The sequence below is a fragment of the Borostomias antarcticus genome (genome assembly GCF_949987555.1).
Source record: "Borostomias antarcticus genome assembly, chromosome: 1".
NCBI lineage: Eukaryota > Metazoa > Chordata > Actinopteri > Stomiiformes > Stomiidae > Borostomias > Borostomias antarcticus.
The window spans coordinates 17,228,933-17,255,323 of NC_140234.1; the positions used below are offsets into that span (position 1 = coordinate 17,228,933).

The 26,391-nt window shown below is 44.8% G+C and overlaps 5 protein-coding genes across 5 annotated transcripts; all 5 read right to left on the reverse strand.

The window, feature by feature from the left end:
• On the reverse strand, positions 1–1,005 carry gpr171 (G protein-coupled receptor 171; the record flags this gene model as incomplete). Its single annotated transcript, XM_084442837.1, has 1 exon — positions 1–1,005. One exon carries the CDS (start codon positions 1,003–1,005, stop codon positions 1–3), a length of 1,005 nt encoding a protein of 334 aa, XP_084298963.1.
• Positions 1,006–3,289: 2,284 nt separating this feature from the next.
• Positions 3,290–5,045, reverse strand: gpr206 (P2Y purinoceptor 14; the record flags this gene model as incomplete). Its single annotated transcript, XM_084442946.1, has 3 exons — positions 3,290–3,321; positions 3,425–4,110; positions 4,675–5,045. 3 exons carry the CDS (start codon positions 5,043–5,045, stop codon positions 3,290–3,292), a joined length of 1,089 nt encoding a protein of 362 aa, XP_084299072.1.
• A 2,129-nt stretch (positions 5,046–7,174) lies between these two features.
• LOC311313039 (P2Y purinoceptor 14) lies at positions 7,175–8,314 on the reverse strand (the record flags this gene model as incomplete). The annotated part of the gene is made up of 1 exon (XM_084443063.1): positions 7,175–8,314. One exon carries the CDS (start codon positions 8,312–8,314, stop codon positions 7,175–7,177), a length of 1,140 nt encoding a protein of 379 aa, XP_084299189.1.
• Positions 8,315–15,473: 7,159 nt separating this feature from the next.
• On the reverse strand, positions 15,474–17,107 carry LOC311313125 (transmembrane 4 L6 family member 1; the record flags this gene model as incomplete). The annotated part of the gene is made up of 4 exons (XM_084443180.1): positions 15,474–15,531; positions 15,997–16,151; positions 16,485–16,553; positions 16,931–17,107. 4 exons carry the CDS (start codon positions 17,105–17,107, stop codon positions 15,474–15,476), a joined length of 459 nt encoding a protein of 152 aa, XP_084299306.1.
• Positions 17,108–19,484: 2,377 nt separating this feature from the next.
• On the reverse strand, positions 19,485–25,696 carry rnf168 (ring finger protein 168). The gene is made up of 7 exons (XM_084442036.1): positions 25,607–25,696; positions 24,579–24,983; positions 24,387–24,457; positions 24,119–24,292; positions 23,849–23,946; positions 21,182–21,254; positions 19,485–21,071 (listed from the first exon to the last, which is right to left on the reverse strand). The coding sequence occupies exons 2-7, from the start codon at positions 24,916–24,918 to the stop codon at positions 20,334–20,336; spliced, it is 1,494 nt and encodes a 497-aa protein (XP_084298162.1). The 5' UTR covers positions 24,919–24,983; positions 25,607–25,696; the 3' UTR covers positions 19,485–20,333.
• Between the last annotated feature and the right edge of the window lie 695 nt (positions 25,697–26,391).

Consider the following 26,391-nt stretch of genomic DNA (forward strand, 5'->3'; position numbering starts at 1 on the left):
CTACAGCATTGCCTCAACAGCAGGCACAGGGGCATTAGACTCCGGTTTATTAGTCCATCTCTCAAAGACCCCCATGACTTGCTGTCTGAATGACTGAGAAAAAAAGAAATAAAGAATGGGGTCAAAGCAAATATGGAGCACTGCCAGCAGTAAGGTGGACTCCTTGGCCAGAAATAGGTGTCTATTGGTCTGGCAGTCTTGGGTCAAGACCTGGGCTTGGGTGAGGGTGTACGGTGTGCGGATTGCATGGTATGGTACAAAACCCACAACATAAGCCACTGTGACCACAGCGATGCTGATGGTGGCTTGGCGAGCGTTGAGCCAGTCGTCCGGGTCGTTCCGACTACTCAGCAGCCTCTTCAGAACCAGACTGTTGGATAGGAGCAACGCCACCGACGCGTTGATAAACAGCGCCATGGACAGGAAGATGGCAAAGGTGTGCCAGTGTAGCCCCACACCTTTCTTCAGATTAGAGCAGCTCAGAAACTGCCTCTCCTGGACCTTCTGGATGGGCAGCATCATGTTAGGCAACATGATAAGGAGCACCAGTAGCCACACCACAACTGAGATCAGCTTGGCAAAGGCTACATTCTGGATACAGAACAACCTGGAGCTCGGGGTGACCTGCAGATAGCGCCCAACGCTAATGAAGGCCAGGAAGAGGATGGAGGTGTACATGCTGATGTAGATGAGCACAGCGCTGACTTGACAGTGGAAGACCATCAGGCTCCAGGACGCCACCCCCATGTCCTTGGCTATTTTGAAAGGCAGGGCCAGGGTGAGAAGGAGGTCAGAGGCCAGCAGGTTAGCCAGGTAGACATTGGTGCTGTTCGTAGCATTGTGGCTACGGGTGAACGCCCACAGGGCTAGCAGGTTTCCTGCCAAGCTAGTGAGGAAGACCAGGATGTAGAGGATGGTGAAAGGCTCCATCTGGTCGTTGATGACACACTGCTCCTGTTCAGAGATGAGGTCATCGGTGGAGTTTGAGGGGAGAAGGGTCGTCATAGCCCACTGTCTGCCTTACTCCAACATGCACCTACAGGATGATTCAAAGAAACCCCCATGATGTTAGCTAAAGCTTAGTAAAAAGTATAAAAGTATAACAAGTAGGCTACTACACACCGAACAAGTATGAGTCTTACTTTTGGCTTCACACCACTCTTCACAAAAGCATCCACTGGGTCACGAGTCTGTTTTCTGGTATGAGAGTGCTGCTTCACTGCCTGCGTGTACTCAAACAGAAGGAAATGGTGAGCCTTTTCCTATTTAGGTTGAACCTTCTATAGAAATGATGGGGACCAATGCAAAAAAGCTAAATAAATAGTTTTAATCCAGATAAGCACACTTGTGTCACTCATATTCATACAGAGTGAAAACCCTATCAGTACATTTTAGGTGCGCATGGTACCATGGCCATTTCCTTCCTGTATTTAGGAGATTTGTCATTAGTGATACGGTATAATGCTGTTTATTCTCGTATACCGTACTTCCTCTTGTATGTGGAATGAGTGTCATAACCCACCGAGCCAAAATGGCTCATGGACCCGCCCTGAGATTGGGTCCACTCCAAAATGTAATGGGCCCATGCTATACCCGTCCACCGAGTTTCCTGAAAATCGATCTGGTAGTTTTTGCGTAATCCTAGTCCAAGAAATGAATGGAGGTGAATGGCCGGCCATGTTTGGGCGGCTCGTGGACCCACCCCCTGATTCGGATCCAGTCCAAAATGTAATTGGTTCATTTGACCATGCTACACCCCTCCACTCAGTGAGATGTGAGCCTTACTCATGTGGTAACTGATGTTGAACATCATTTTTGTTAAATTCTGAGACTTTACTTTCTGTTCCATTATGTTTTAGTTGTATAATATAAAACGACTGATGCTTTACGCAAACTATGTTTTTTTGTATTTTACTGTACTGTGTTATTATTAATAGCATATTCCTTACTGTGTGGAATGGGGGTGGAGGTCTAGATCATTCTGAGTCTTGACACAATGTAGGCTTACAGTATAGGGGCCCACAAAAGAACACATTTTTTGTCTGAACATTTTAACAACCACAAGTCTGTCTACAACTCAGACACAAACCTAGACAATGATGTCCGTTGGAACGTTTTGACCACAACCACAAGAACATGTCTGAACATCTTGACAACCACAAGTCTGCCGCTGCCTAGAACTCAAACACTAACTTAGACATTTCTAATTATTACTTTTAACACTCAATGGTAATGGACAATTATTTCAGTGTTTGGTGAATACATGAATATTTACCAATGGACCCATTAAAGCCCTAAACATTAGCTAGATAGACAAATAAAAGCAAAAGAATGACCTACCTCATCTTTGATGTCCTTTCACTTGAAGGACTTTCACAGTTAGGACATAACAGGCTACCACTGTGCCTATCAACTATAATTTGATTCATTTGAGTTCAGTTGTCAGGACTTTTGGTACACAAATCATCTGACATTTCACAGCGAGGGATGGAGGTTGTGTGCTCTTCCTGCACTGGAGTCTGCTGACGTCACACTAACCTCAACTTTCCGCAGCTTCTATACTTTTATCTAAACCACAAGCTACTCAGATGAGTCTTTGTGTGCTGGGTTGGCTGTGAACATCAGTTGGTGTTATTTCCTGGTTCAGGACAGGAGTTTTTTTTCTGTCACCAGGAAATAGCATCAGGGACCAGAGGGTTACCATGTCATTATTTGCCCTTTAAAGAACCCTCCTCCTCAAATGTTGTCTCAAATTGTAAGTCATATTTCTCAGAATAAGGAAAGGAATTTCCAAGAATAGCTTTTTGAAAAACATCTATGTTGATATTTTTTAATGCAAAATCTATACAAAAAAGAATAGAAATAGCTATATATATATATATATATATATAATTTCAAAAAGTCAACTAAGATAAGAGAAGATGAACTATAATAAGCCCCAGAGGGGAGGGGTTTAGGTGTTACAGCAGTGAGAATGTACAGAATAGATCACAGTAAAGAATATACATAGAAGAGTACCAAAAATATATACATACAGTATCTTCATAAATATGTATAATATAGTACACATGTATTATAAATACATACAGGCACACATATACACGCACAAGCACACACACACACATACGTATATATATATATATATATATATATAAATATATATATATATATATATATATATATATATATATATATATATATATATATATATATAATTATTGGGACACTCAGTGGCCAAGTGGCCCAATACTTTTCTCCATAGGCTACAGTAGGCTATGGGTCAATATTACTACTTCATCTTGAGGCTGTGAGCGGGTGGTACTGACAGGGGGAGGGACACGCTCAGGCACTGTTACAGAGTCTGATGGCTGCTGGTACAAAGCAACGCCTGAACCGCTCTGTTTTGCACCTAGGTGGGATGAACCTCTGGCTGAAGGTACTCCTCTGCCACAGCTGGGGGTGCTGGGAGTGGCCAGCTTCCTCTCGCTGGCTCTGCTCTCCACCACCTGGGCCAGAGAGACTGCCTCCGTGCTGCTGAAGGCCTTCTTCATGCTCAGCTGAGCCCTGAAGGCCTTGCAGAAGATGAAGTAGATAAGTGGGTCCAGGCAGGCGTTCAGCACAGACAGCAGCACGGTGGTCTCCTTCAGGTAGTAGAACGTTCTGTCCCAGGTACACTTGTACTTGAGGAGGGCGTAGGGCACCCGGACCAGGTGGTAGGGAACAAAGCACACGCAGAACACGCTCACCAGCACCAGCATGTTCCTCTTGGACCTGTTCAGTTTCTTGCAGGAGCCTCTGTGGGTCTGCTGCACCTGCCTCAGCTTGCGGCAGGTACCCCGGTAGAGGAGGACGAAGGAGATCAGGACGAACAGGAACATCACTGCCAAGCAGCTGTGGAGGATCTTATAGAGCAGGTGGACCTGGGGGCTGTGCAGAGCATTGCAGCCCATGACCCCAGGGGTGAGGACGGAGCCCCAGCTGACCAGGGATGGGATTATGTACACACACATCATGACCAGGAGGATGGACCAGGTCATTCTGGAGATGAGGTGGGCAGCGCGCACTGTCTGCAGGCTGTGAGTCCCTAAAGGGTGGACGATCTTCAGATACCTGGGAGTGGAGGTTTGTGTGCATGAACAAAGCACTGTTAATGAATGGCACCAGTGAAATGTGAATCTATTACATTTCTTATAATCAAACAAATGACAAACTTGGATAAGTATCCAAGTAAGTAACAATAATTGGATAACTGGCAGAATGCAAGACCAACTCTCTTCCGGATCACCGTCCATGGAGTTATGCAACGGACCCTCCTCAATTGGACCTATTGTGACACAGGGGTAGGCTAATGTAGAAATACATTGTCCATGATAGGGCGCAAGTCAGAGCTGAGAAATACATATTATTCAAAAACCTCACTAATGTCCTGGAACAGAGCTAAAGTAAGCCCACTGATACCCTGAAAGGGCCAGCACTTAAAAAAATAAAAATAAATAAAGTATTACCTTAATAAAATTCCCATTGGCTATCATGCTTACGGAGCCCCCTTGTTGAGGTCCTGGGCTTCAGCCCTTTGGGTTAATACCGGCTTGTATGGCTTGTACTGGAATGTAGGCTACTACGCATTCAAAAGTGCATTAGCCATCACACAAGAATGCCTTTCTGCACACATACCTGTTAGCAGCAATGTACACCATGAAGAGAATGCTGGCATACATGTTGAGGTAAAAGGTGGAGGCGCCGAAAGTACAGTAGATGTGTCTCATCAGAGCAGAGTCACTGGCGTAGTTGGCTATACGGAGAGGGAGACAGAGGCTGAGGAGGAGGTCTGCAGTGGCCAGGTTCTTCAGATACACAGTGACACTGGAGTGGTGGTGCACGGTCCGGCAGAAGTAGACTCGAACTGTGAAGCTGTTTAAGACCAAGCTAACCAGGAAGACCAGTCCATAGCCCACCATGAAGAACGGATGGGCAGCGGCCTCGGTGGAGCCACAAACTGAGCCGTTCATCACAGTGCTGTTGTCAGATGTGTTGAAGTGTTCCATTTTCACTCCTGCAGCTGGATGTACTGGATGTGCACACTCTGCCCACAAGAAAACGTAAGGTAGCTATTTTCTTACGTTCTACTTTTTATTATTATGTCACACCATTTTTTTCAATTCTATGAAAAACATACTGTATATCAAAATGTTCCTGACTCCTGTTTACTGTACATGATAATATAATTTTAGATCTGTCTTAGTTTCTGTGCATGTCTGGCCTTTCAAACTCACTTCACTGCAGCCATGAACAGTACAGTAACATATTTTGATAGGCTACAGTAGTTAAGTAATTACTATGCTTATTACTTGTTACATTTCACTATAACATATTTTATATTGTCATTTTTAGATAACTAATAATCGCAAATGTTTGTGCAGTTATGTATTTTTCTCTTACCTGTCTTGCTGTAGTCAGAGTTCACAATAGGGAGGACAGGTTGTGTAATTTGTCATGGTCTGCTTCTCTGCACTGATGATCACTTCCCTCTGCGCAGCTGTCCTACTCTATACGGAAGAACAAAGCTTCACTGTGGCTCAATGACAGAGGACGTGAGAGTTCATGAATGTGAGGGTATGTGCCAGAGATTGGCAGAGAGAGCATGGGAGATGACACACATAGATAAGTAAAGCCTCACTATTTGAATGTAGAATCAGGACAGGGTTGCTACTGTACAGTAAAAATGTTTTTACCTAAAGTGTGTTGGCAGTAGGCTTGCTCTATTTGTATATGTTGGGTTATCAGTATAGTTATGTTTTCTTAACACTCATGTCAACCAATACAGACACATAAACATACACACACACACAGTTATACACCAGATAAATACTGACTTACACAACTTTTTATTCACTAAAATGTTACCTCAGTTTTACAGGGGGGGGGGGAGAACTAGGCTACTGCATGTCGTAATTGATTTGTATTTATCTTGAACCTTTATTTAACCTGGCCAGTACAGGGTTGGCCTAGCAGTTCCAAACTTTGGTCAGTGCAGTAGATAATGACGCGATACAAAATACAACACATGCATCAAAAGTCTTACTATAAGCATATATTGCAATACTATACAGACTCAAAAGGTTAAAAATGAAAAGGGAGGAGGATTTTGAACCTGGCAGAGAGGAATGCTGTTATACAGTCCTCCTCCTGAAACTTCCTCCCTGGGGCACTCCTCCCCCCAGCCATGAAGATTTGATCTACAACTAGATATTGAACCCTACATGCTTGTGTTTATCTCTCTCACTATGTGTGTGTGTCTGTCTGTCTGTCTGTCTGTCTGTCTGTCTGTCTGTCTGAGTGAGTGAGTAAATGTGTGTGTGTGTGTGTGTGTGTGTGTGTGTGTGTGTGTGTGTGTGTGTGTGTGTGTGTGTGTGTGTGTGTGTGTGTGCGTGCGTGTGCATGTGCATGTGTAAGCACGTGTGTGGCGTTCCCAGTAGATGTGGAAATACTGCCCTCATATGGTGGTTCACTTATACATATTATACTCAAACGGTACATTCTGTATACTCTTCTTGGGTTTGAGTGCCAGTGATAAGGGATAAAAACTAGGAACCATAAAGTCAGAATATTTGCATAATAGATCAACGATGTGTGTGAGGAACAACACTAGTAGACAACTGAGAAGGAATATGGATCAGCAGGCCAATTTTGCCACTACCTCACAGTTAATAGCTGTCGAAGGCTGACATTTACTTTAACAGTCACGTGTGCTGACTGTGTGTGTGTGTGTGTGTGTGTGTGGTTGCCTCGGTTTGTGTGGTATTGCCTGTTCATAATTATTTACAAGACCACAGGTACCCTGCTGTGTCTGCCGGCAGACACCGCACCTCGTGCTCGACCACCCAAAAAACTTGAATGTGCTCTGTCATCAGTTTCCTTGTAGGGGCCCCTTGTGACCTGAAGTGGCTGCTGCCCAGTCTGGCTCATGCCCCCAGAAGGAGAAGTAGGTCTTGAGCATCGCATGTTAGCTTAAAGTTTTTAAGGCAGTTCAGTCCAATAATTTTGTGAGAGTAGACCCGCCTTTAGCATGTCTCTGACAATATGAAAAAAAAAGTAGCTCAAATGTAAGCAATGCACCTATACAGTTATGCCATCCAAAATATCAGTCTGGGTGCTTTTTTGTGACAGCTGCAATTTAAACCTTGAACCTTTGATTGTTCTTCCGCTCCTCCACTCCTCTCCTTCCCTGCGTCCTCTCAGTCGCATATATGTTGCTGAGGCTCTGGGCCGTGGTGATGGAGCGTCTGCTCGGCCCTCCGACCCTTCCGGCTGCCCCGGGCAGCTTCCTCAGGAGGTTCTCCCGGAACTTCCTGCACATGAGGAAGTAGATGACCGGGTCCAGGCACACGTTCAGAGCGGACAGCAGGAGGGTGGCCTCCTTCAGCTGGAACAGCACGAAGCGGTCGTGCACGCTGTACCCGGCGCCGGGCATCTGGCTCAGGGTGTAGGGCACGCGGCACACGTGGTAGGGCATGAAGCACAGGACGAACACCGCTAGCACGCTGAAGATGCTGCGGTTGCACCTGCGTCCTGCCTCGCTGGCGTCCCGCTGCACGCGCCTGTTGGACCGGTAGACGTGGCGTGAGATGGAGGTGTAGCAGAAGGCCAGCACCAGGAGGGTGAGCCAGAACAGAGCCACGTTGCAGAGGGTGGACGCCTGGTGCCACTGCAGGCCCAGCGGGGTCTTCAGCCGCATGCAGTGCCTGGAGCTCTCCTCGTCCACGGGCATGCTGGTCAGCACGACGTTGGGCAGCACGGAGAGCAGCAGCAGGCCCCAGGTCAGCAGGGCCAGGCCGCGGGCGAAGCCCACGCGCTGCAGGATGTGCCCGGAAGAGGAGCGTCCCTGGAAGGAGGTGCAGGAGGAGCAGGAGGGGGAGGAGTGGACGATCTTGGCGTAGCGCTCCAGGCTGATGAGGCCGATGAAGATAATGCTCACGTACATGCTGGAGTAGAAGAGAACGGCGGTGTAGCGGCACACGGCCATGCGCAGCAGCCAGCTGCCCAGGCCCAACTCGCTGGCCACACGCCAGGGGAAGGTGGCCAGCATCAGCAGGTCGGCTACTACCATGTTCTTCAGGTACACCACCAGGCCCGAGTCGCTGGGCACGCGGAAGAAGATCCAGGCCGCCAGGCTGTTGAGGACAAGGCCCACGATGCTAACCAGCACGTAGAGACCGGGCAGCACCTGCCTAGTGAACACGCTGCTGAAGTCGGTCTGGTTGGCAGGGCCCGTGGTCCAGCCGCCTGGGAGAGGAGTTGAGTTAAGGTGGTCCATGCCTGAGAGAGGAACAACAACATTTGATGTTACGGTCACTGCTTATTCATCCTAGGATAAGAGTGAACATCTGTATGAAAGCCTCAAGAAATACCAAGTTAGGAGACCAACATACTTTTGAGTGATTTTAATACAAGCTTGCAGGTAGTCCAATCCCCAGAGGACTGGAGGATCAAGCAAGTAAACAACTCTTTGGGGATGTGAGCAAAATGCATTGCTTTTATCTTGGTGCATAGGCACCCTCCGCTACACCGCTGGGCACATCCCTTCACTATCACTTCTGTCTTCACTTGTTCCTGGGCGTACTGACAACTGTTTTAGGTGTACAGGCCTCTAACAATTCTACAGTATGTAGCAAAAAACATAAGCAACAAAAATGCTGTAAGTCGGCATGTCGCAACTGCAGACCATAAGTAACTATGCCACAAAGACTCACCATGATTCTCCCATCACTATATCAAGCAATTCAGCGTAAAATGCTGTCCGTCCCGATTGACGAAAATGTAGGAAACTTGGTAGACATAAGTCATTCCTCATGAGGAACAACTTTGCAATTTGGATTCACAATCTCTGCCATGATGGATTTGGCTGCAGGTTGAAAATTTGGCAAAACCTACAAAAAGTTTCTTCTCATAAACCGTAAGTCCAATCGGTCTGAAATTTCATACATATGTTTAGAGTGCACGTCTACCTATAGGGTGTTCACAGCTAAGAGATCTAATCCAAAAATGGCAGAGAAACTGGCATTTAAAAATAAAAATGTAAAAAAAATTGGTCTGCCAAGTTCAAGTGCTTATCATTTTGTACAACAATAGTCTATGGACATGAAACTCACTACACGAATATGGCCCTACCATGTTGCACCATGTCAAAGCATTTGCAGATTTGCCCATAGGTGGCGCTATAATGAGCAATTTACCATATAATGCTTGCCATTTCCATCCCATTGGATGAAAATGTATGAAACTTGGTACTTATATCATTCCTCATGCGGAACAAACTTGCTATTTGCCATAGTGTCCACCATGATGGATTTGGCTGCAGGTTGAAAATTTGGCAGAACCTACAAAAAGTTTATTCTCAAACCATAAGACGGTCTGAAATGTCACACATAATGTTAACGGTGCATGCCTCCCTATAGGGTGTTAATGGCTAAGAAATCCACAATGTGTGCTTATTTTCCACTGGGAATCCCAAATATGATGCACAATATAAAGTATATGAATCAGGCTACTTACAGCAGAATTTCATCTGGTATGCAAGTAAACTGAAAAGTTATAATCTCATGTTCAAACAATAATAATGCACGTGCTTTGTTTGCTACTCTCGATAGGCTAACAAACACTCCTGTGTCAGTAGCCTCCGAACTTCTATCCACCAGGGCCTACAATGAATTTGAAGTATTTTGTCCCAGGACTTGCATAGGGTCAGTAATAGTAGCTTGATAGTAGCCATGTTGGAGTGGGTCAAAAAGATTTTGCCTCATCACAGTTGCTTGGCACCACACCCTACTTTGGACCCGAACACGTTCAATGTGTTCTGCAAGGGCACCAACTGTGGGAGGCAACTTGCTGCTTTCTGCCAAGTGTTTGCAGAACAGATACCACCTTAGGTCTGGAATGCGTTTTATGTGGATGCCTTTCGGGCAGTACACCGAGCACACAAAGTTCTCCAGTGCATTTTTCACTTCCTGTGGCAGGTCGCCTTTCTCAGAGTTTCACCAGGGCGAAGAAGATGTCCCTGTCAGCCTTCATGTACTGTTGAAACCACTTGGTTTTGCTGATTTTGGAGTACATGTTCTCAACAGTACATGAAGGTGTCCTGCCCAAAAGGCATCCACATAAAAAGCATTTCAGAGCTAAGGTGGTGTACAAATTTAAGTATTTTGTCCCAGGACTTGTATAGGGTCAGTAAGGGGGATTAAGGTAACAATTTCCCTTGCCACCCTTGGGGGGCACCACAGCAGGATTGTGAGTACAATTCTGAAGTCACCATTGGATTCCTTGACCAAGAAAACATAGGATTGGCATGTTTTATTGAGTTTTTAGGGTGTTCAGAGGTCAATGTAGCTGAAATCCTGCATTTTCTGGCGGCAACTTTGGAAGTCCAAAATGGCCAAGGTGTCAACCTTGCCAACCTTGCCAACAAATGCCAACACTCAATCCATATTTTGTCATACACAGTGTATATATTAATTGGTTTATCCAATGAAGACCATTCTTGTAGGCCTACGGCAGAATTCTCGTCCAGGCCAGCAGGCTGATTTTAGAACGTTCTAACTCCCTATGGAAATTCTGCCTAAAACAACATATACACATGGAAATGAGTATATTTCCCAAACTAAAGGGGCTACAGACATAAACCTGGTACCTGGTGAAAGGTAAGACTTTGTTTAAAAGAATGTCAATATTACCTGTTACTCTGCTATGTATAGATAGCATAATTTAATTTTGATTTCCGCCTATGCATAATTTAAAAAAGGAAGGTTGTAATAGCCTCAAATTCTATCTGGGTAACAAATAAATACCATTGTTGGATTCGTTGAAAACATAGGATTTGCATGTTTAATTAATTTTTTAGGGTGTTCAGAGGTCAAGGTAGCTGAAATCCTACATTTTCTGGCGGCCATTTTGAAAATCCAAAATTGCCGACATGCAGATGTCTGTGCAAATGCCAACATTGTTTTTTGGATTCCCCAAGGTCTAAAGATTCCAAAAAGGTATAGGTTTGCAAATCTCCACGAAACCCCCACAGAATTACATGTTTTAAATGAGAAGGCTCTTTTTCGACAACCTGGACCTTATTTACGGCATACTGTATTATGAGACATTTGACTCACCGAGATAACTTTGGTGTAATTCGGAGGCCTGTAGAATAAATTTAAAATCCAGCGCGAGCCAAGTATATCCATGTAATGGCGGCGGACGGGGCACCGAGAATGCAGCATCTAAAAAAAAAATTTTCTGCTGTGAAACCGTTGTTTTCATCAATCTATTTGTATGAATCGCTAGTTGTGCTTCCATAGAGTGAGGGCTTGTTGTGGTTTTCACATGCCTCTGTAATATGATCTTTAGAAATGTCTTTAGAAACGAAAGACCAGCGCAGACTGGCTATTCTCCGTCTGTAGGCTACACTCGCGACTCACATTCTCTATGCTACAATCGCCTTGTTGGTGCCTGGAATATTGTGTGCAATATGGCTGAATATTTATCAGATTTTGAGGATATAGAAGATGACTTAGAATATGATGGAAGACGATCGTAGCGTAGAGAATGTGAGACGCGAGTGTAGCCTACAGACGGAGAATAGCCAGTCTGCGCGCTGCTCTGCGCATGCGTGCTGGAGTAAGTGGGGAAGCTTTATTTCGTTTCTAAAGACGTTTCTAAAGATCATATTACAGAGGCATGTGAAAACCACAACAAGCCCTCGCTCTATGGAAGCACAACTAGCGATTTCGCCCCGTCCGCCGCCATTACATGGATATACTTGGCTCGCGCAGGATTTTAAATTTCTTCTACAGGCCTCCGAATTACACCAAAGTTATCTCGGTGAGTCAAACGTCTTATAATATGCCGTAAATAAGGTCCAGGTTGTCGAAAAAGAGCCTTCTCCTTTAACATAGTGAACCTGACTAAAATGAAAAATTATAGGCCCATATCAAACCTCCCGTTTTTAAGTAAAATCATTGAAAAAGCAGTTGATCAACAGCTGAACAACTTCCTGGCACTAAATATTTGTTTTGATGTCTTCCAATCAGGATTTCGACCACACCACAGCACCGAGACTGCTCTTGTTAAGGTCTTCAATAACATGTAAACACAGACAATGGCAGAATTTCAGTCTTAGTATTTCTGGATCTCAGCACTGCATTTGACACAGTTGATCACAACATATTACTAGGCCGACTGAAAAACTGGCTGGAAATTTATGGCACAGTGCTAGACTGGTTTGAATCCTACTTGAAGGACAGTGACTACTCTGTGTCTATAGGCAATTACAAATCTGAGCAGACAAAAATGACCTGTGGAATTCCCCAAGGCTCCATCCTGGGGCCTCTTCTGTTCAACATTTACATGCTCCCACTAGCTCAAATTATGGAAAACAACAAAATATGTTACCACAGCTATGCAGATGACACAAAACTTATATCACCATATCACCAGGGGACTAATCCCATACAAGCGCTGAGTAAGTGTTTTGAACAGTTAATAATGAACATTAATCAGCGATTGAATGTGCCAGAACTTTCTTCAACTAAACAAAAATAAAACTGAACATAATTGTCTTTGGAGCCAAAGAAGAAGAATAAAAGTCAGCGCTCAGCTCCAATCAGTAATGCTAAAAACCACAAACGAAGCCAGAAATCTTGGTGTAGTCATGGACTCAGACCTGAATTTCAACAGTCACATTAAGACAATTACAAAGTCAGCCTACTACCACCTGAAGAATATATCAAGGATTAAAGAATTTATTTCTCAGCAGGATCTGGAAAAAGTTGTCCATGTGTTTATCTTCAGTAGGCTCGACTGCTCGGTGTGTTTACAGGTCTCTCTAAAAAATCGATCAGACAGCTGCAGCTGATTCAGAACGCTGCTGCTCGAGTCCTCACTAATACCAAGAAAGTGGATCACATCACTCCAGTTCTGAGGTCCTTACACTGCTTCCTGTCTGTCAAAGAATTGACCTTAAAATACTGCTGTTGTTTATAAAGCACTGAATGGTTCAGGGCCAAAATATATTTCTGATCTGCTGATACGTTATGAACCATCCAGACCTCGGTCATCTGGCACAGGTCCACTTTCTGTCCCCAGAGTTAAAACAAAACATGGAGAAGCAGCGTTCAGTTTATATGCTCCACACATCTGGACCAAACTTCCAGAAAACTGCAGGTCTGCTGCAACTCTCAGTTCTTTTAAATCAAGAATGAAGACTTTTCTTTTTGCCGCTGCTTTTTATTAAATCAAATAATCATTCATTACACTGCACTGCAACTTTTATTCCTGTATTTTATTTTTCCTGCATTTTGTTTTAAATGTCCTTTTTTGCAATTAGTTTTATATGACCTTTTATGTGTTTCTTGCACTTTGTTTTGATGCTTTTAATGTCTCCTGTAAAGCACTTTGAATTGCCTTGTTGCTGAAATGTGCTATATAAATAAACTTGCCGTGCCTTGCCTTCATACTGTATACACAAAGCTATAGGCTCATGTTCATACTGTATACACAAAGAGAGCGACATTAATTATACTCACCACACATACCAGAATGCATATGAGGTTGAAAGCCAGGAGGACGAGCAGTTGCTATGGCGTCAGCTAGCAGGGATCGAGATGAAAATAGATGAGTAGATAAGTTCCCCATAAAGTGCTGAGTTTCAGCAGACTAACCTTGGACAGGTGGGAGGATCCAGTGGGGAGTGGCAATCAGAGCTCGTTCTCCTGTCTGTCAGGAGAGAGGCTCCACGGCCATTGACCTGTGGAGAGGAAGAGACTCCGGGTAGATCTGACTTAGTGGCCAGAAACACAGGAAAGGCTTCAGACCTTCCGCTGATGTCCAGCAGCTGTTTCGGGTCTCGGAGGGTGTGTGTGGGGGGGGTGGGGTGGGGAGGGGGGGTGACCTTGTCAGGAAAGCGCACAGGCAGTGTTTTCTCTGATGTTCTTCTTACCTTGAACCCCTCTGTCTCTCTCGGTGTGAGTCCTTCACCCACTGTTATGATAGAATCACAGGAAGTCAGCAGGGGCTGGGCTCATGACAAATAAGGAAGTGGTCAGTCTTCATTCATCTCTGCTCAGAATTGAAAGATGTGTGTTTCAGAGGAGGAGATTAAATGATGACGTCTCTGCAAGAAATGCTGATGTTTTAAGATTGAGTTTCACAGAACCTCAGGAGACTGTAGAAGCAGGAAGCTCATTCGGGAGTGTAAAAGACTGCAATGATGATGCTTTGTTTAATAACTCAACAACAGTTTGGTTTATATTATTTACTTTATCTGTCAGCTAGCATACACACTACCTGCACTGTAAACATCCACAAACCACCTGCATCATCCTGATACTTGGAGTGATTATATAAGTTAAGACTACATAAGCCTTCTCATCGGGTCGAGACTCAGAGTTGCTGATAATAAGTTACTCAAAAATAAAATGTTTAGTTTCAAGACGTTTATGAGTCCTGACCAAAGACGTTTACTTTATGTCCTTATTAGGTACTATTGACATATTTCCATCATTGGTTTGGTTTTCAGTTGTGAGCCAGTGAGCCACACGTCAGAGCACATTGTGAGTCATGGACTAAACAGATTCTTGCAGCAGAGATACCTTGGTCTTGTTTACAAAAACACTCTCCCCCAGAGACCCAGGATCCAATATCCACCCAAAATAACATTGGCTATTTCTGTCCAATTCATATTTAATCACGGCGTGAATAGACTTGACTTATAGGAAGGGAGATCATGTGGACAGAGGAGACAGAGAGAGAGAGAGAGAGAGAGAGAGAGAGAGAGGAAAAGAGCTACAGGGAAGAGAGAAGAGGAAGAGAGGGCAGGAAGGTGGCTGAGAAGAAGGAGGGGGCTAGTGGGGATGAGGAAGAGGACACATGGCAGACAGTCATACAGACAGTAGCAAGGCCTTTTGGGTACGCAGAATGTACAGACAGTAACTGGTTGTAGTTTCCTGACCCATGATTGGATCAGGCACTGATTTCTTTCTTGATGTAGGAAGAACACTAGATGGTGTGTGGATTAAAAATGCATTTTAATTTTGGAAATATAAAGTAAAATTAATATAAAGATTGAGAAATTACATAGATAAATAAGGAGATGTTGGCAAAGTTTACTTTCTTGTTTCACAATAGGCCAGGAGCACTACACAGCACAACAATGTGTTGCTCTTTAACCAACCAAAACCTCTCTTTGTCATCAAATATCAGGTTGTGACAGACATTACATTAAATATGAATATAAGAGTTATATACTTGTACTTACATACTTATACAGACATACATAAAAGTATATAAAATAGTACCAATACTGTACATACTGTCGCTTTCTTTATAAAGTGTAAGAGTGCTTGAGGCCTCAACTTGGTCTGAGATTTAAAATGTCAAGAAAGTCTATTTCCATTTCACTGAAAAGAGAGAATCCTTGTGAGGCACGTATTTGTTCATCTCCTATTCTTCTCAAGTTCTTGGATGATGACCTTAAACTGAGACTGGATGGACCTGCAACACGTGTAGAGTACATAGTGAGAGACTGCACAGAGACACACACACACACACACACTGACTGCACAATAGTTGAAATATTATAAACCAACGCACCTTGTTTTTGCAGAAGCCTGGACCAAAAATCACGCCACACACAGAATTGAGAGCATGAGCCGCACAGAGAAGGACCTGCAGTCCACTCGTTGCCATGAGAACCGAAAAGAGCGCTACATTCCAAAGCACCACGTTTTTAGGCTCCTCACAGGCAGAATCCCATAGTTTTCTATTGTACAGGTAGAATGGGTCTCTGTAAAGACAAAGATAGGGCACAACTACTGTAAAAACTGCACACAGAGACATGTAATACATAAAGTGCAAATACTGTAGTGCCCCTTGTGACCGCCTCTGCCCTCAGTTCACACACACACACACACACACACACACACACACACACACACACACACACACACACACACTCACGAGATAGCTTGGCGTCTGAGTGGTTGCTCCCAGACCAGGCCCTGGGTGCTGTTGTGGAGACACAGTGGGCCCTGGGCCAGGCCTTTAATGCTGACCAGGCAGCAGAGGGCTGCAGCAGCCAGAGCTACGCAGGAGTAGCCCACCTGGAACAGCATCTGACAGGAGAGAGCATAAGGATATGAAACAAAGATACAGTCACGTATCACACACACACCACATTCATTAACACGATGTTACACATACAGGCCTGGTGTAATACCTCACACTGGATGTGGCTCTGTGTGACCTTATTTATATGGTTTAATATATCTTAATAAAGTAGGAAATAAAGTAGAAAATGAACTTCCTCATTGGGTGAGATGAGAGCATGCCATCTCTTCATGAGCATGCCATAAAGTGTATGCAAAGTCATCTCATCCAGACAGGCGCAAATCTTCAGAGGTCATTTTTGTTGCAGGTTTTAGATTGACTAAGGTCTTGAAACTCACCTCGGTCCTGAATCCACAGCAACCTCTCCTCGTGCTGCCAATTAAAAATCCCCTAGCTCCTACTAGTACCTGCAGAGGAACGGATACAGCGCTATTAGAATCGAACCTTGAGTTCATTAGACTGGGAGAAGCCACACGTGAAATGCCTATACTAGAATATGATTGCCACAGTATTATTGTTTTGTTTTGAGCGTCTGAGGCACTGATCAAGTGTTCAACAGCAGTTTTTGGGATCTGTAAACCCCCAGTCGTGTGACTCTGTCTGACCCCACGTTTAGCTGACGCCATCGACAATAAGACCCATGACAAACCCACCACAGACAGAACTGAAGGATCTCCTTTTATGGTTACAAGGGCTGGAACGACATGAGTCAGTAACAGAAGGAACACACCAGCATGCGCACACACCAGAACACACACATACACGCAAACACATAACGCCTCACCAGGAATCCAGAGGCCCACAAGCCCGTGCCCCATGTGGCTTCCCTGGTCACATGACCCTCCAACAGGTAGCGCACCTGCAGGTCTGGGACCAGCAGCAGGGCATTGGCCAGCATGCACAGGAACGCCATGGACATCAGGGACAAACCCACACACCGTGAACAGCTTGCCACACACATGTCCCTATGGTATATGTGGGGGAAAAGGATGGAAAAGGTGTTTGAATATTGTCAAGGAGAAAAATCATTGAGAGATTGTTTTGAATTGTTGAGTGCAGTAAAAGGCTGGGGTGAATTCTGTTTCAATTCACTCAAATTACTTAAAAATATTTCTCCCATCTATTTAAATTCAGAAATTAAATACAATTTAATTGACCTCAGCTCTGGTTTAATGCTGTTCTACTTGAATGAACATTATGGTCATCAATCATCATCTCACTGACGGTAAACAAGATACTGTAACGTGACAAGGAAAAGTATCAATAGTTTAATGACCACACACTGATGTGTTGTATCTTACCTGATGTGATGGAGTGGCAGACAGGAAGGAGAACGAGACATCCAGTATTCTAGCACGACTACATGAGGAACCTGACACTGCGGACGCTAAATATGATCCGTGAAGTGACACGTTCCCGCCCACTCATATGCTAATACACTGTTTTGTGCTCTTGTTTTGTTGGGTTTCATGGGTTGTTTTCTCCCCCTCTCCTGGTGTCCTTGTCATGAGTTGATCACCAACAACCGGGGTCCTCCTGAGGACATAACACCCTTGGGGTCGGGCCTTGGGAAAGCCAGAGTGATCCTCTAGTCCCCCAGGGTCACAGGTGGTTTTCTGCTATCTAGAAATAAATACATATGTGTGTTTGGGTAAACCTGGCAAACTTTGGCGTGGTTTCCATTTGTCGTTGGTCTGGATAAGGGGCTCGCAACATTCATACAGTCCATAGGGCCTCCTTCATGTCTGACACTATACAATATGGATGGTCAAATGGACAGGATAGGGCACTAAGGGAAGGGATCTGTATTAGGACCATTTTGGGGTATTTTCATTGCTATTTTGGGTCAGGTTGGAGGAGTCATGTTTCTTAAAGCGGACTGTGGGTGTAGTGAATCACTGTTCCAGTGAGATCCAGGCCAAGACTGGGTGAAATCAGAAGTTCCAGATTTCAGTTTTCTAACACTTCCAAACTCCCCCCTCACCTGCCACCTGTTTCTCTGTCTGCATCTGTTTTTTTTTATGAACATCCTTGTTTCTAATGTAAACCCCACTGGTTATACCAGTGAACAAAGACACTAATATTTCTGTAAGGAATTCGACAAATGTGAATATCTCACTCCCTGACAAAGGCTATGTTGCTGCGACGTAACAGGGTTTTTTAATTTTTCTATTTTGAATGACAACTTAATGAAGTCATTTTAATAATATACTGGCTGAGTGCCTTGGTTTCAGCTTCGTTTTGAGATATGTCCTCAAAATAAATGCAATTTCCTCATTAGGGTCATCAATGTTACATTCTCAGGAATCACAAGAAATGAAAACAGTCAAACAGAACCTGATACTGACCTTGTTCCTGCTCTTTTGACCAGATAGTGACGAATCGTTGTCACATGACCACAAACCACCGTTGTGATGAAACCACACTGTGTGGATCTCGCGAAAAACACATCAACCCAAAACCACAGTGATCATTTGAGAATTCACATTTCCTATGTAGGGCCAAAACAGATTGCCACAAAAAAGCTACAAGAGCTAGTGATGTACTTCATACAATAGATATACTGACACAACTCCCTCTGTGGAGTCTGAAAGAACAGCACCTCAATATGTAGCTTATAAAGTGCCTATGAAAAATATGCACCCCCTTGAACTTTTTTACATTTCATTGTGTTACATCAAAATGATCATCAAAATTGATTTGATTTGTCACTAATAAACACAAAGTACTCAATAATGTTAAAATGAAAAATAAAATTGACATAAAGCAATAATTGATTGCTAAAGTTCAGTCCCTTTGCCATTACACACCTACATGTTAATAAGCTCTTGCATAATACATTTTCTCCAGAAGTCACATAATTAGTTGGGAGTCCACCTATGTGCAATTGAGGTGTTTCACATAATCTCGGAATAATCTTCACCTGACTTGAGGTGATCTTACTGTTGGTTGGTGCATTCCCAAACTAAGACTACACCATTGTTGGCTTTTGGCGTTCTTCTTCTGTTGCTCTGCATTGTGTATTTTTGGTAAGCCTCGATAAGAGTTGCAGCAAATCTAATATGTACCACGATGTTAATAGCCTTCTTGTTGTGATAGTCATTGATGAAATCACCCAACACGGGATTGGAAGCGGCGACAGATGACAGATTTATTGGACAAGGATACAATCACATGGAACACTCGGATGTTTCCCTAATCTCACATTTCTCCCTAGATTCTTCACCATGAAGACCAAGGAACATTCCGAGACGAGGTTCTTGGACAGCACCAATCAGGGGAAGGATATAAGAACATTTCCAAGGCACTGAATATCACTCAAAATCAATAACCTTTTGGCCTCAACACTAAGCGCTGTTTGGCGCATATGTAACACCGCACCTTGACCCAAGAACACCATCCCTACCGTGACGCATGGTGGTGGCAGCATTATGTTATGGGGATGCTGCTCTGCAGCAGGGACTGCAAAACTCAAAGATAGAGATTAACCGTTTTTATTTTGTAACTGTAATTTTGTCATTCATTTAGGAAAATGCAGATTTATTTTTTCCACTTTGTCAGAGTGCATTTATCAGTGACAATTTTGTATTCCATAATGTGAAAAGGTCCAAGCCGGGTGAATACTTTTTTATAGGCACTGTAAGTCAGCAACCAGTTGTTGGCAGTCCAACATTGAGAATAGGTAAAAAATGTAGCTTGTTTCTAGCAAGTAAAACTTTAAGACTACAAGCCCATGTTTAAGGTATTTCAGTAGCCAGGTCAGAAGAAATTGCTGGCCACTAGACCGACTGGATGCTAGTGTCAAAAATGCGTCAGCTCCATCCGGGGGGGGTGTGTAAATGTTACCATTTCGAGCAATCATTCTACTCATCACTCATTCCAAGGCCACGTCATCACATTAGTCATGTTCAAACATCCTGCACTGCAATATTAGTTCCACAAAACTAAAAATCACCACCAGAAATACTTTGGGTGCATTTATTTGATTCCAAAATAAAAATAGTGTATAGTAAGCTGCAAAAATTGGCAAAAAACACCCTTTAAAGAAAAGAAAAAATAACCCAGCACATAACAATATTACTCCACTCTTCCTTCTATGAGTAGCTCCATGCTTGAGTCAGGATAAGGAGCGGCCTCCAACAGGAGCATGGTAGTGGTGTTGGCGTCCACAGTCTCAGGCTGAGGACTCAGCTTCCCGAGCTAGAGAACATGCCTGTGAGGGTGGCCTGCTTGGTGCTCCTGTGCAGGGTGTTGGAGGGCGTGTTGGGGGGGACACTCAGCGTGGAGCTTCCTCCCCCCCGGGGGGTGGGGCCAGACAGTCTCCTCTCTGCTGAGTCCTTTTCCTGTTTGGACGTGGAGGAGGAGGAGGACGTGGAGGAGGAGGAGCGGGAGCACCCCCTGTTGGGCCTGCTCTGAGCGGCCGGCTCAGCCCTGGGTTTCTGTCGGAGCTGGTACTGGTCGCTGGAGCCTTTGCTGCGGTCCACGGCCCGCCGCGCCTCCTGCCTGTCCAGCTGCCTCTGCAGCACCAGGGCCACCTTCCTGTCCTCCTCCTCCTGCTGCCGGAGGCTGAATAGGTGCTCCTCCCTCTGGACGAGCTCCTGGAGCAGCACAAGCTTCTCCCCGCCTGAGGTCCCCTCTCTGGACCGGGGAGGAGACAATGTAGGACAGGAGCGCTTGCTGACCATCTCGCCCACGCCGCCGATTTGCTCGATATCCCAGCTCTTCCTCTTCCCCGAGCCTCGCCCCCTCGTAGGGCTGTCGTGGGGAGGGGCAGCTGGATGGCTGGTTGTGCCCTCTGCTGATGCTGTGGCCACGCACTGCATCCTGGGACTCTCCTGTTGGCCATAGAAGTCCAGCTTGGGCATGGGGGGCTCTGGAAGCTCCTCTGTTGATTGAGGCTTCTTCTCTGAGTTTAGGCTGTTCACCTAATGTAAAAATAAATAAATAAAAGGGAACAGCTTTGTTACAAATGTTGTTTTTTTTTGTTATGAAAGGATACGCTGTGAAATTAACATGAGGAAAGTGAGAGACCCACCTTGTTTGCCACAAAGCTGGAGCTGGGACTGGTCTCTGGGGTACTGATGGGCCTTGGAACTGGACTTAAGTACCTTGGAGCAAAAAAGACGACGTCAGTCTAGTGTTGTCACGATACCAAAATTATGACTTCGATACAATACCTGCCCAAAATATCTCGATACCGAAACGATACCACGGCAAAAATCTAAAACATAAGGAAAAGTAATGGAATAATAGATGACAGAACATGGAACTTTAAATTGTTGGCTTTTTTTAGTGCTCTGTTCAGTCTTTTTGCATATTTTGAGTCTTTATTATATTTCCTGTAGCTTTCAAACACAGCTGCCTCGACTGGGTGGTTTGGGATTGTGCTGGCATCCGTTTGTTTGTCTGTGTGGGGAGAAATCAATAAATTATGCCTGTTGTTGCAAACTGTGAGATAATCAGAAGAACTTGAAAAGCTTATTATTATTATTATTATTATTAATTAAGCCAGGCCTATTGAAGCATTTTTGCTATTCCAAATTATCAGAAGAGATAATTGTCTCACGGTTAACAGTTCTCTCGCTCTAGGAGGTCGGAGCAGGTATTGATTTTTGTCACACGTGGGCTAGGCAGAGAGCTAGGCTTGCAGCCAGGCTGCAGCTATGCTAGCTAAAAGTCTCATGCAGGGCTGCCAAGTCTCACGCATTGAGCGTGAGACACACGCATTTCAGCCTCTTCTCACGCTCACACAACAATTCTCACGCGGAGAAATGACCATACTACAGGCCCGTAGCCAGGGGGGGTCGGGTGGATCGAACGAACCCCGCCTCACGACCAAAGGTGCAGAATTCAGGGCAAAAGTCCCCCCCTCCCCGTCAACAACTCACGAAACAATCACAATAAAAATGATCAATCCCCCCCCCCCGTCAACAACTCGCCCCACAATTAAAAAAAATTTACGGGGAAGGGGATAAATCTCAGTTTTTGGTCAAACTTGGCAGCCCTGGAGTCTCATGCTACTGATGAAAATTAGCTTCTATCATCTGGTGCAATAAATGTATTGTGCATTCATACATTCAAACATAAGGTAGGCTAAATATCCTTCGGTTGTATTCAGTGCTGCTGTTGTGTGTATCTTATCTTCTATCACATTCGCTAACCTGTCGCTCTTTGAATTCTTTGTGTACTGTAAAAAGTCGGCATGTTTGTCTGCAAGATGCTTTGCCAGGTTGGTCGTATTGGCTCCCCTGGTTTGTATAGATTTGTAGCATCGTTTACAGATGGGCTTTGTAATGTCCGTGGGCTTGCCCTCACTGTCGGCTCTGTAAGCAAAATAATGCCAGATTTCGTTGCGCACATCAGCTTTATCGACAAGCTGTGGACGGTCGACATTTGTAGGCCTACTTGTAGCCATCTCAGGTTAGACTAATTAAAACTGTTGCGCTGCTCGCTGCAGAGTGACCGAGAGAGGAGAGAGAGCGCGCGCGCACACACACACACACACACACTCACACACACACACACACACACACACACACACACACACACACACACACACAGCCCCGCGACTCGGGGATCTTGGGAGAGAGAAGCAGAGCGCTATAGCCTACAAACAAACACGGCTTCACTGTCGCATGAACGCAACTCAATATATACGGCTCTCATTAAAACACTGTCTTTCTTAAAGTATCGATACTTTAAATTTGGGTATTGTACCGTTTTTGACGACAGAGTAGCGCGGTACTTTTCTAGTATTGATACACCGTGCAACACTACGTCAGTCGTGATGTTACATGTGATATCGAAGCTATGAAGTGTGTGTTGAGCATGTAGGGCAGTTTCCGCTGAAGCCCTGTGATGAATATTGACGAATTTGGCTGATTTTCAGAGAAATGTCTTTTAATCTGATCCTGTTAGCTATTTCTAAATTACGATGATTGACTTCTGAGTATGGCTGTCGGCTGGAATTTTCTGTAAGAAACGGTGTCTCTCTTCCATGAGATAAAGATGACATTCTTAGGGCTGGTACATTCTGTGCCAAACAGCAATTGTTGTGGTTAGGGCTGGATGCGCTTATCTTGACCCCACAAGGCCAGAGCTGCAGGAGAGACCAGACCAGTCTGATCGGGGAAGAAGGGGGGTGGAACGCCCCCGAACCATAAGAACCGTGCTCGAGCTCAGATGCTTTGATTTGAGTCCAGACAGCATACAGACAGGTCAGCAACGCAGAGCTTAATAAGGACAATAATAAAAGACAACGAAAGTCAACACCTGTATCGAGTTGTAGATATAAGGATGCAAACCCCCCCTTGCTTCATGGATTGACTGGTTGGTTGTTGCATTGAGTGTGCAGATTATAAAGTGATATCACAACAATTCTTATTGGTTATAGCTGTGGTACAATTTGCAATAAAAAAAAAAAAAGGGACGGCTACTATTCAGTAGTATGTTTCAGCGCTTTGGCAGTTAGCACATGATCTATATTGGCAGCACTAAATTATTTTGGCAGCAAGTGTCACTAGTGTACACTGTAACAAATGTCTTTGCAATATATTTGGCTGAAAAGCCTCAGTGCTTCAGAAAGCCTCACTTCGTTATCACTGTCAGAACCAATCCTGACAACAACCCATAGTCCACCAAACCAAACATTACACATTTCTTGCAAGCTAGATTTCAAGTCTGATCACAGGTGGAAACTCACTTTTCTATATCTCCAGCGTTAGGGTTTGGTTTCTTCTTGGCCGGGGTGATGTTACTTGGTTGAGCTTTCCTCTGCGACTCTGTGACAGAGCTTGGATTCTGAGGTAAACAAAATAAAAACAATCAGTTCCAAAATATATGCTCTCTGTCCTCAAAAATAAAACGTTTACGTACATCATGTGATGCTAAAAGAGGCTGAGCTGCAGGGGAGATGTGCTCCCTGAGAAAGAAAGGCCATCTCTTTCTGTTCTCAACAATGATTCCAACCCACCAGCTCCAGGCTGAGCAGTCTGGCCAGCTTCTCATCACCCTCCAGGTGCCTCTCCTCTTGCCGCCTCCTCCTCTCCTCCACCTGCTGCTCCTCCTCCTCAGTCAGGAGGTGCTGGATGTACGCCTCGCTCGCCTTCCTCTCGGCCTCCTCTAGAGTTCGCTTCTCCTCAGCCAGCTAGAGGGGAAAGACTTTGACTTTTTGACCTCAAACTGTTACCATAACCCTATACTGACATCACTGTAGTAAATGTGTTGTGATAGATTCTAACCTTGCTAATTTGGTCTTCGTACTCTCTCCTTAACTCGCCTGGCTGGCTCACTCGAGGTTTAGGGCCTGACACTGGAGGCAGAGGGGTAACGAAACAAAATGGAAAGCATGTCAGCAAACCTCTTCAACCAAGGTTGGGAGAATATGTCTGCTTCTTGACATAAAATATCCAGTTATTGTGCGCAGCACTCACCGTCTTCATCCTCCTCCTCCTCCTCCTGACCGCTGAGCCTGCGTTGGCACTGCATGGGGAAAGCAGCCTGCACCCGTCGCCACAGCTCATCATTGACCAGCGTCTTCTTCCTGCCGTTGTGCCGGGCCCAGGTGGACACTCGCTTGCGACAAATCGGGCAGAGCAGGGTGGCCTTGTCAACAGTCTCCAGGAAGCAGGGCTTGCAGAAGGTATGAGTACAAGGTAGAGTCACCGGCTCCATGAAGATCTCCAGGCAGACGGGGCAGAGGCAGTCGGCTCGGGACAACCCCCCGGTTCCTCCTGGTGTGACAGCCATCTCCACCTCGGACACAGGGAGCATCCCTCCACCTCCTCCTTTCACTGTCCTGACAGCTTTAACGTCCAGTGTTGCCACTGCCTTCTACCCTAGAGGGCAAGAACCAAGAGATCGATCACACTGACATTAGCTAGTAACTTACTAGCGTTGCAGGTTTAGAGGGTGGATCTATTTATGATCACTAATGTCCACCAGAAATAATCTCTCTAACATTAACCACAAAAGCAAGTAGCTCGACAGATAGGAAGACGTAGCTAATGACGTGAATGAACGTAGTCAGCTCTCTAGACAAGTTAACGTTAACTAACTTAGCAAACTAGCCAGCTGGCTGAGGCCATGAGCACGAACAAGCTAGCAAGCTCAAAGCAGTTTACTTACTCTCGCTGGCTAAAGTTAGCTAGTTTCTTTTTTTAAAGATACTTTGACTGTAACGTCATAAAACACGGAAATAGACACCTAACACCAACTAATGTACTCTTAGCACCCAAACTGAAAATGTGATTCCCAAATCAAGTTGGGCTAACAGGTTTGATACCTGGATGAAGCTAGGCTAATGTTAGCTATGCTAAGTTAGCTAGCTTGCTAGCCAAGCTAGCTGGCTATTTTCCAAAACATTGTCTGGCAAGCTAGATACTCTGGTCAAGTATATGTACATAATATGCTCTAAACTAAGAATAAGCCTATCTCATTGCCTTTGTAGACTGGTTCTTACACATGTAGCTCTCCGTTAATCAGCTAGGTCCATTGATGTAAGGTTTAGTTTAGGTTCGGAAGGTCTCGGACATCAAAGCGCGCCTTCACGTCAAAGCCCCGCCCCGGAAGCCCCGCCCCGGAAGCCCCGCCCCGGAAGCCCCGCCCCGGAAGCTCGGAAGCTGCCTGATGTCATGAAATCAAATGTTCACATGTACAAATCATGTACACATGTTCAAACCACTATACTGATAAAGCACTTAAGTAGGCCTACAACAAATTGAACAAATTGCTGTATAATAAGGTGTGGGAGGGAGGTAGTCTACCTGTTAGTTGGAAAGAGGCGGTTATTGTTCCTATTGGAAAGCCTGGGAAAGATGCTAGCATACCGACGAACTAGGCCAATTGCTTTAACTTCGCACATATGTAAACTGATGGAACGGATGGTGAATGAACGACTGATGTATTGGTTAGAGAGACAGGAGATATTTGCAGGGTGTCAGAGTGGGTTTAGGAAGGGGAGGGGTACATTAGATTCAGTGGTGTGTTCAGAGGATGAGGTGAGGAAAGCGCAAGTTAATAGAGAAACTGTAGCTGCAATTTTCTTTGATGTCGAAAAAGGGAGGGGTTGCTGATAAAGTTGCATGCCATGGGGATTGTGGGGAGGGTCTTTAATTGGGTGATGGACTTTTTAGATGGGAGAACCATTCAGGAGAAGGTAGGCTCGGACATGTCCAATAAGTTTTTGGTAGGAAATGGGACGCCGCAGGGGAGTGTGATTAGTCCAATTTTGTTCACTATTATGAT

Excerpts from the sequence above, each read along its gene's own strand:
- rnf168 (XM_084442036.1), bottom strand. The coding sequence starts at position 24,918 with ATGCTCCCTGTGTCCGAGGTGGAGATGGCTGTCACACCAGGAGGAACC. Across the intron at positions 24,458-24,578 it reads GGAGGAGGAGGATGAAGACG|TGTCAGGCCCTAAACCTCGA; the intron begins GTGAGTGCTGCG and ends CTCTGCCTCCAG. Across the intron at positions 21,255-23,848 it reads AACGCTGGAGATATAGAAAA|GTACTTAAGTCCAGTTCCAA; the intron begins GTGAGTTTCCAC and ends TTTTGCTCCAAG.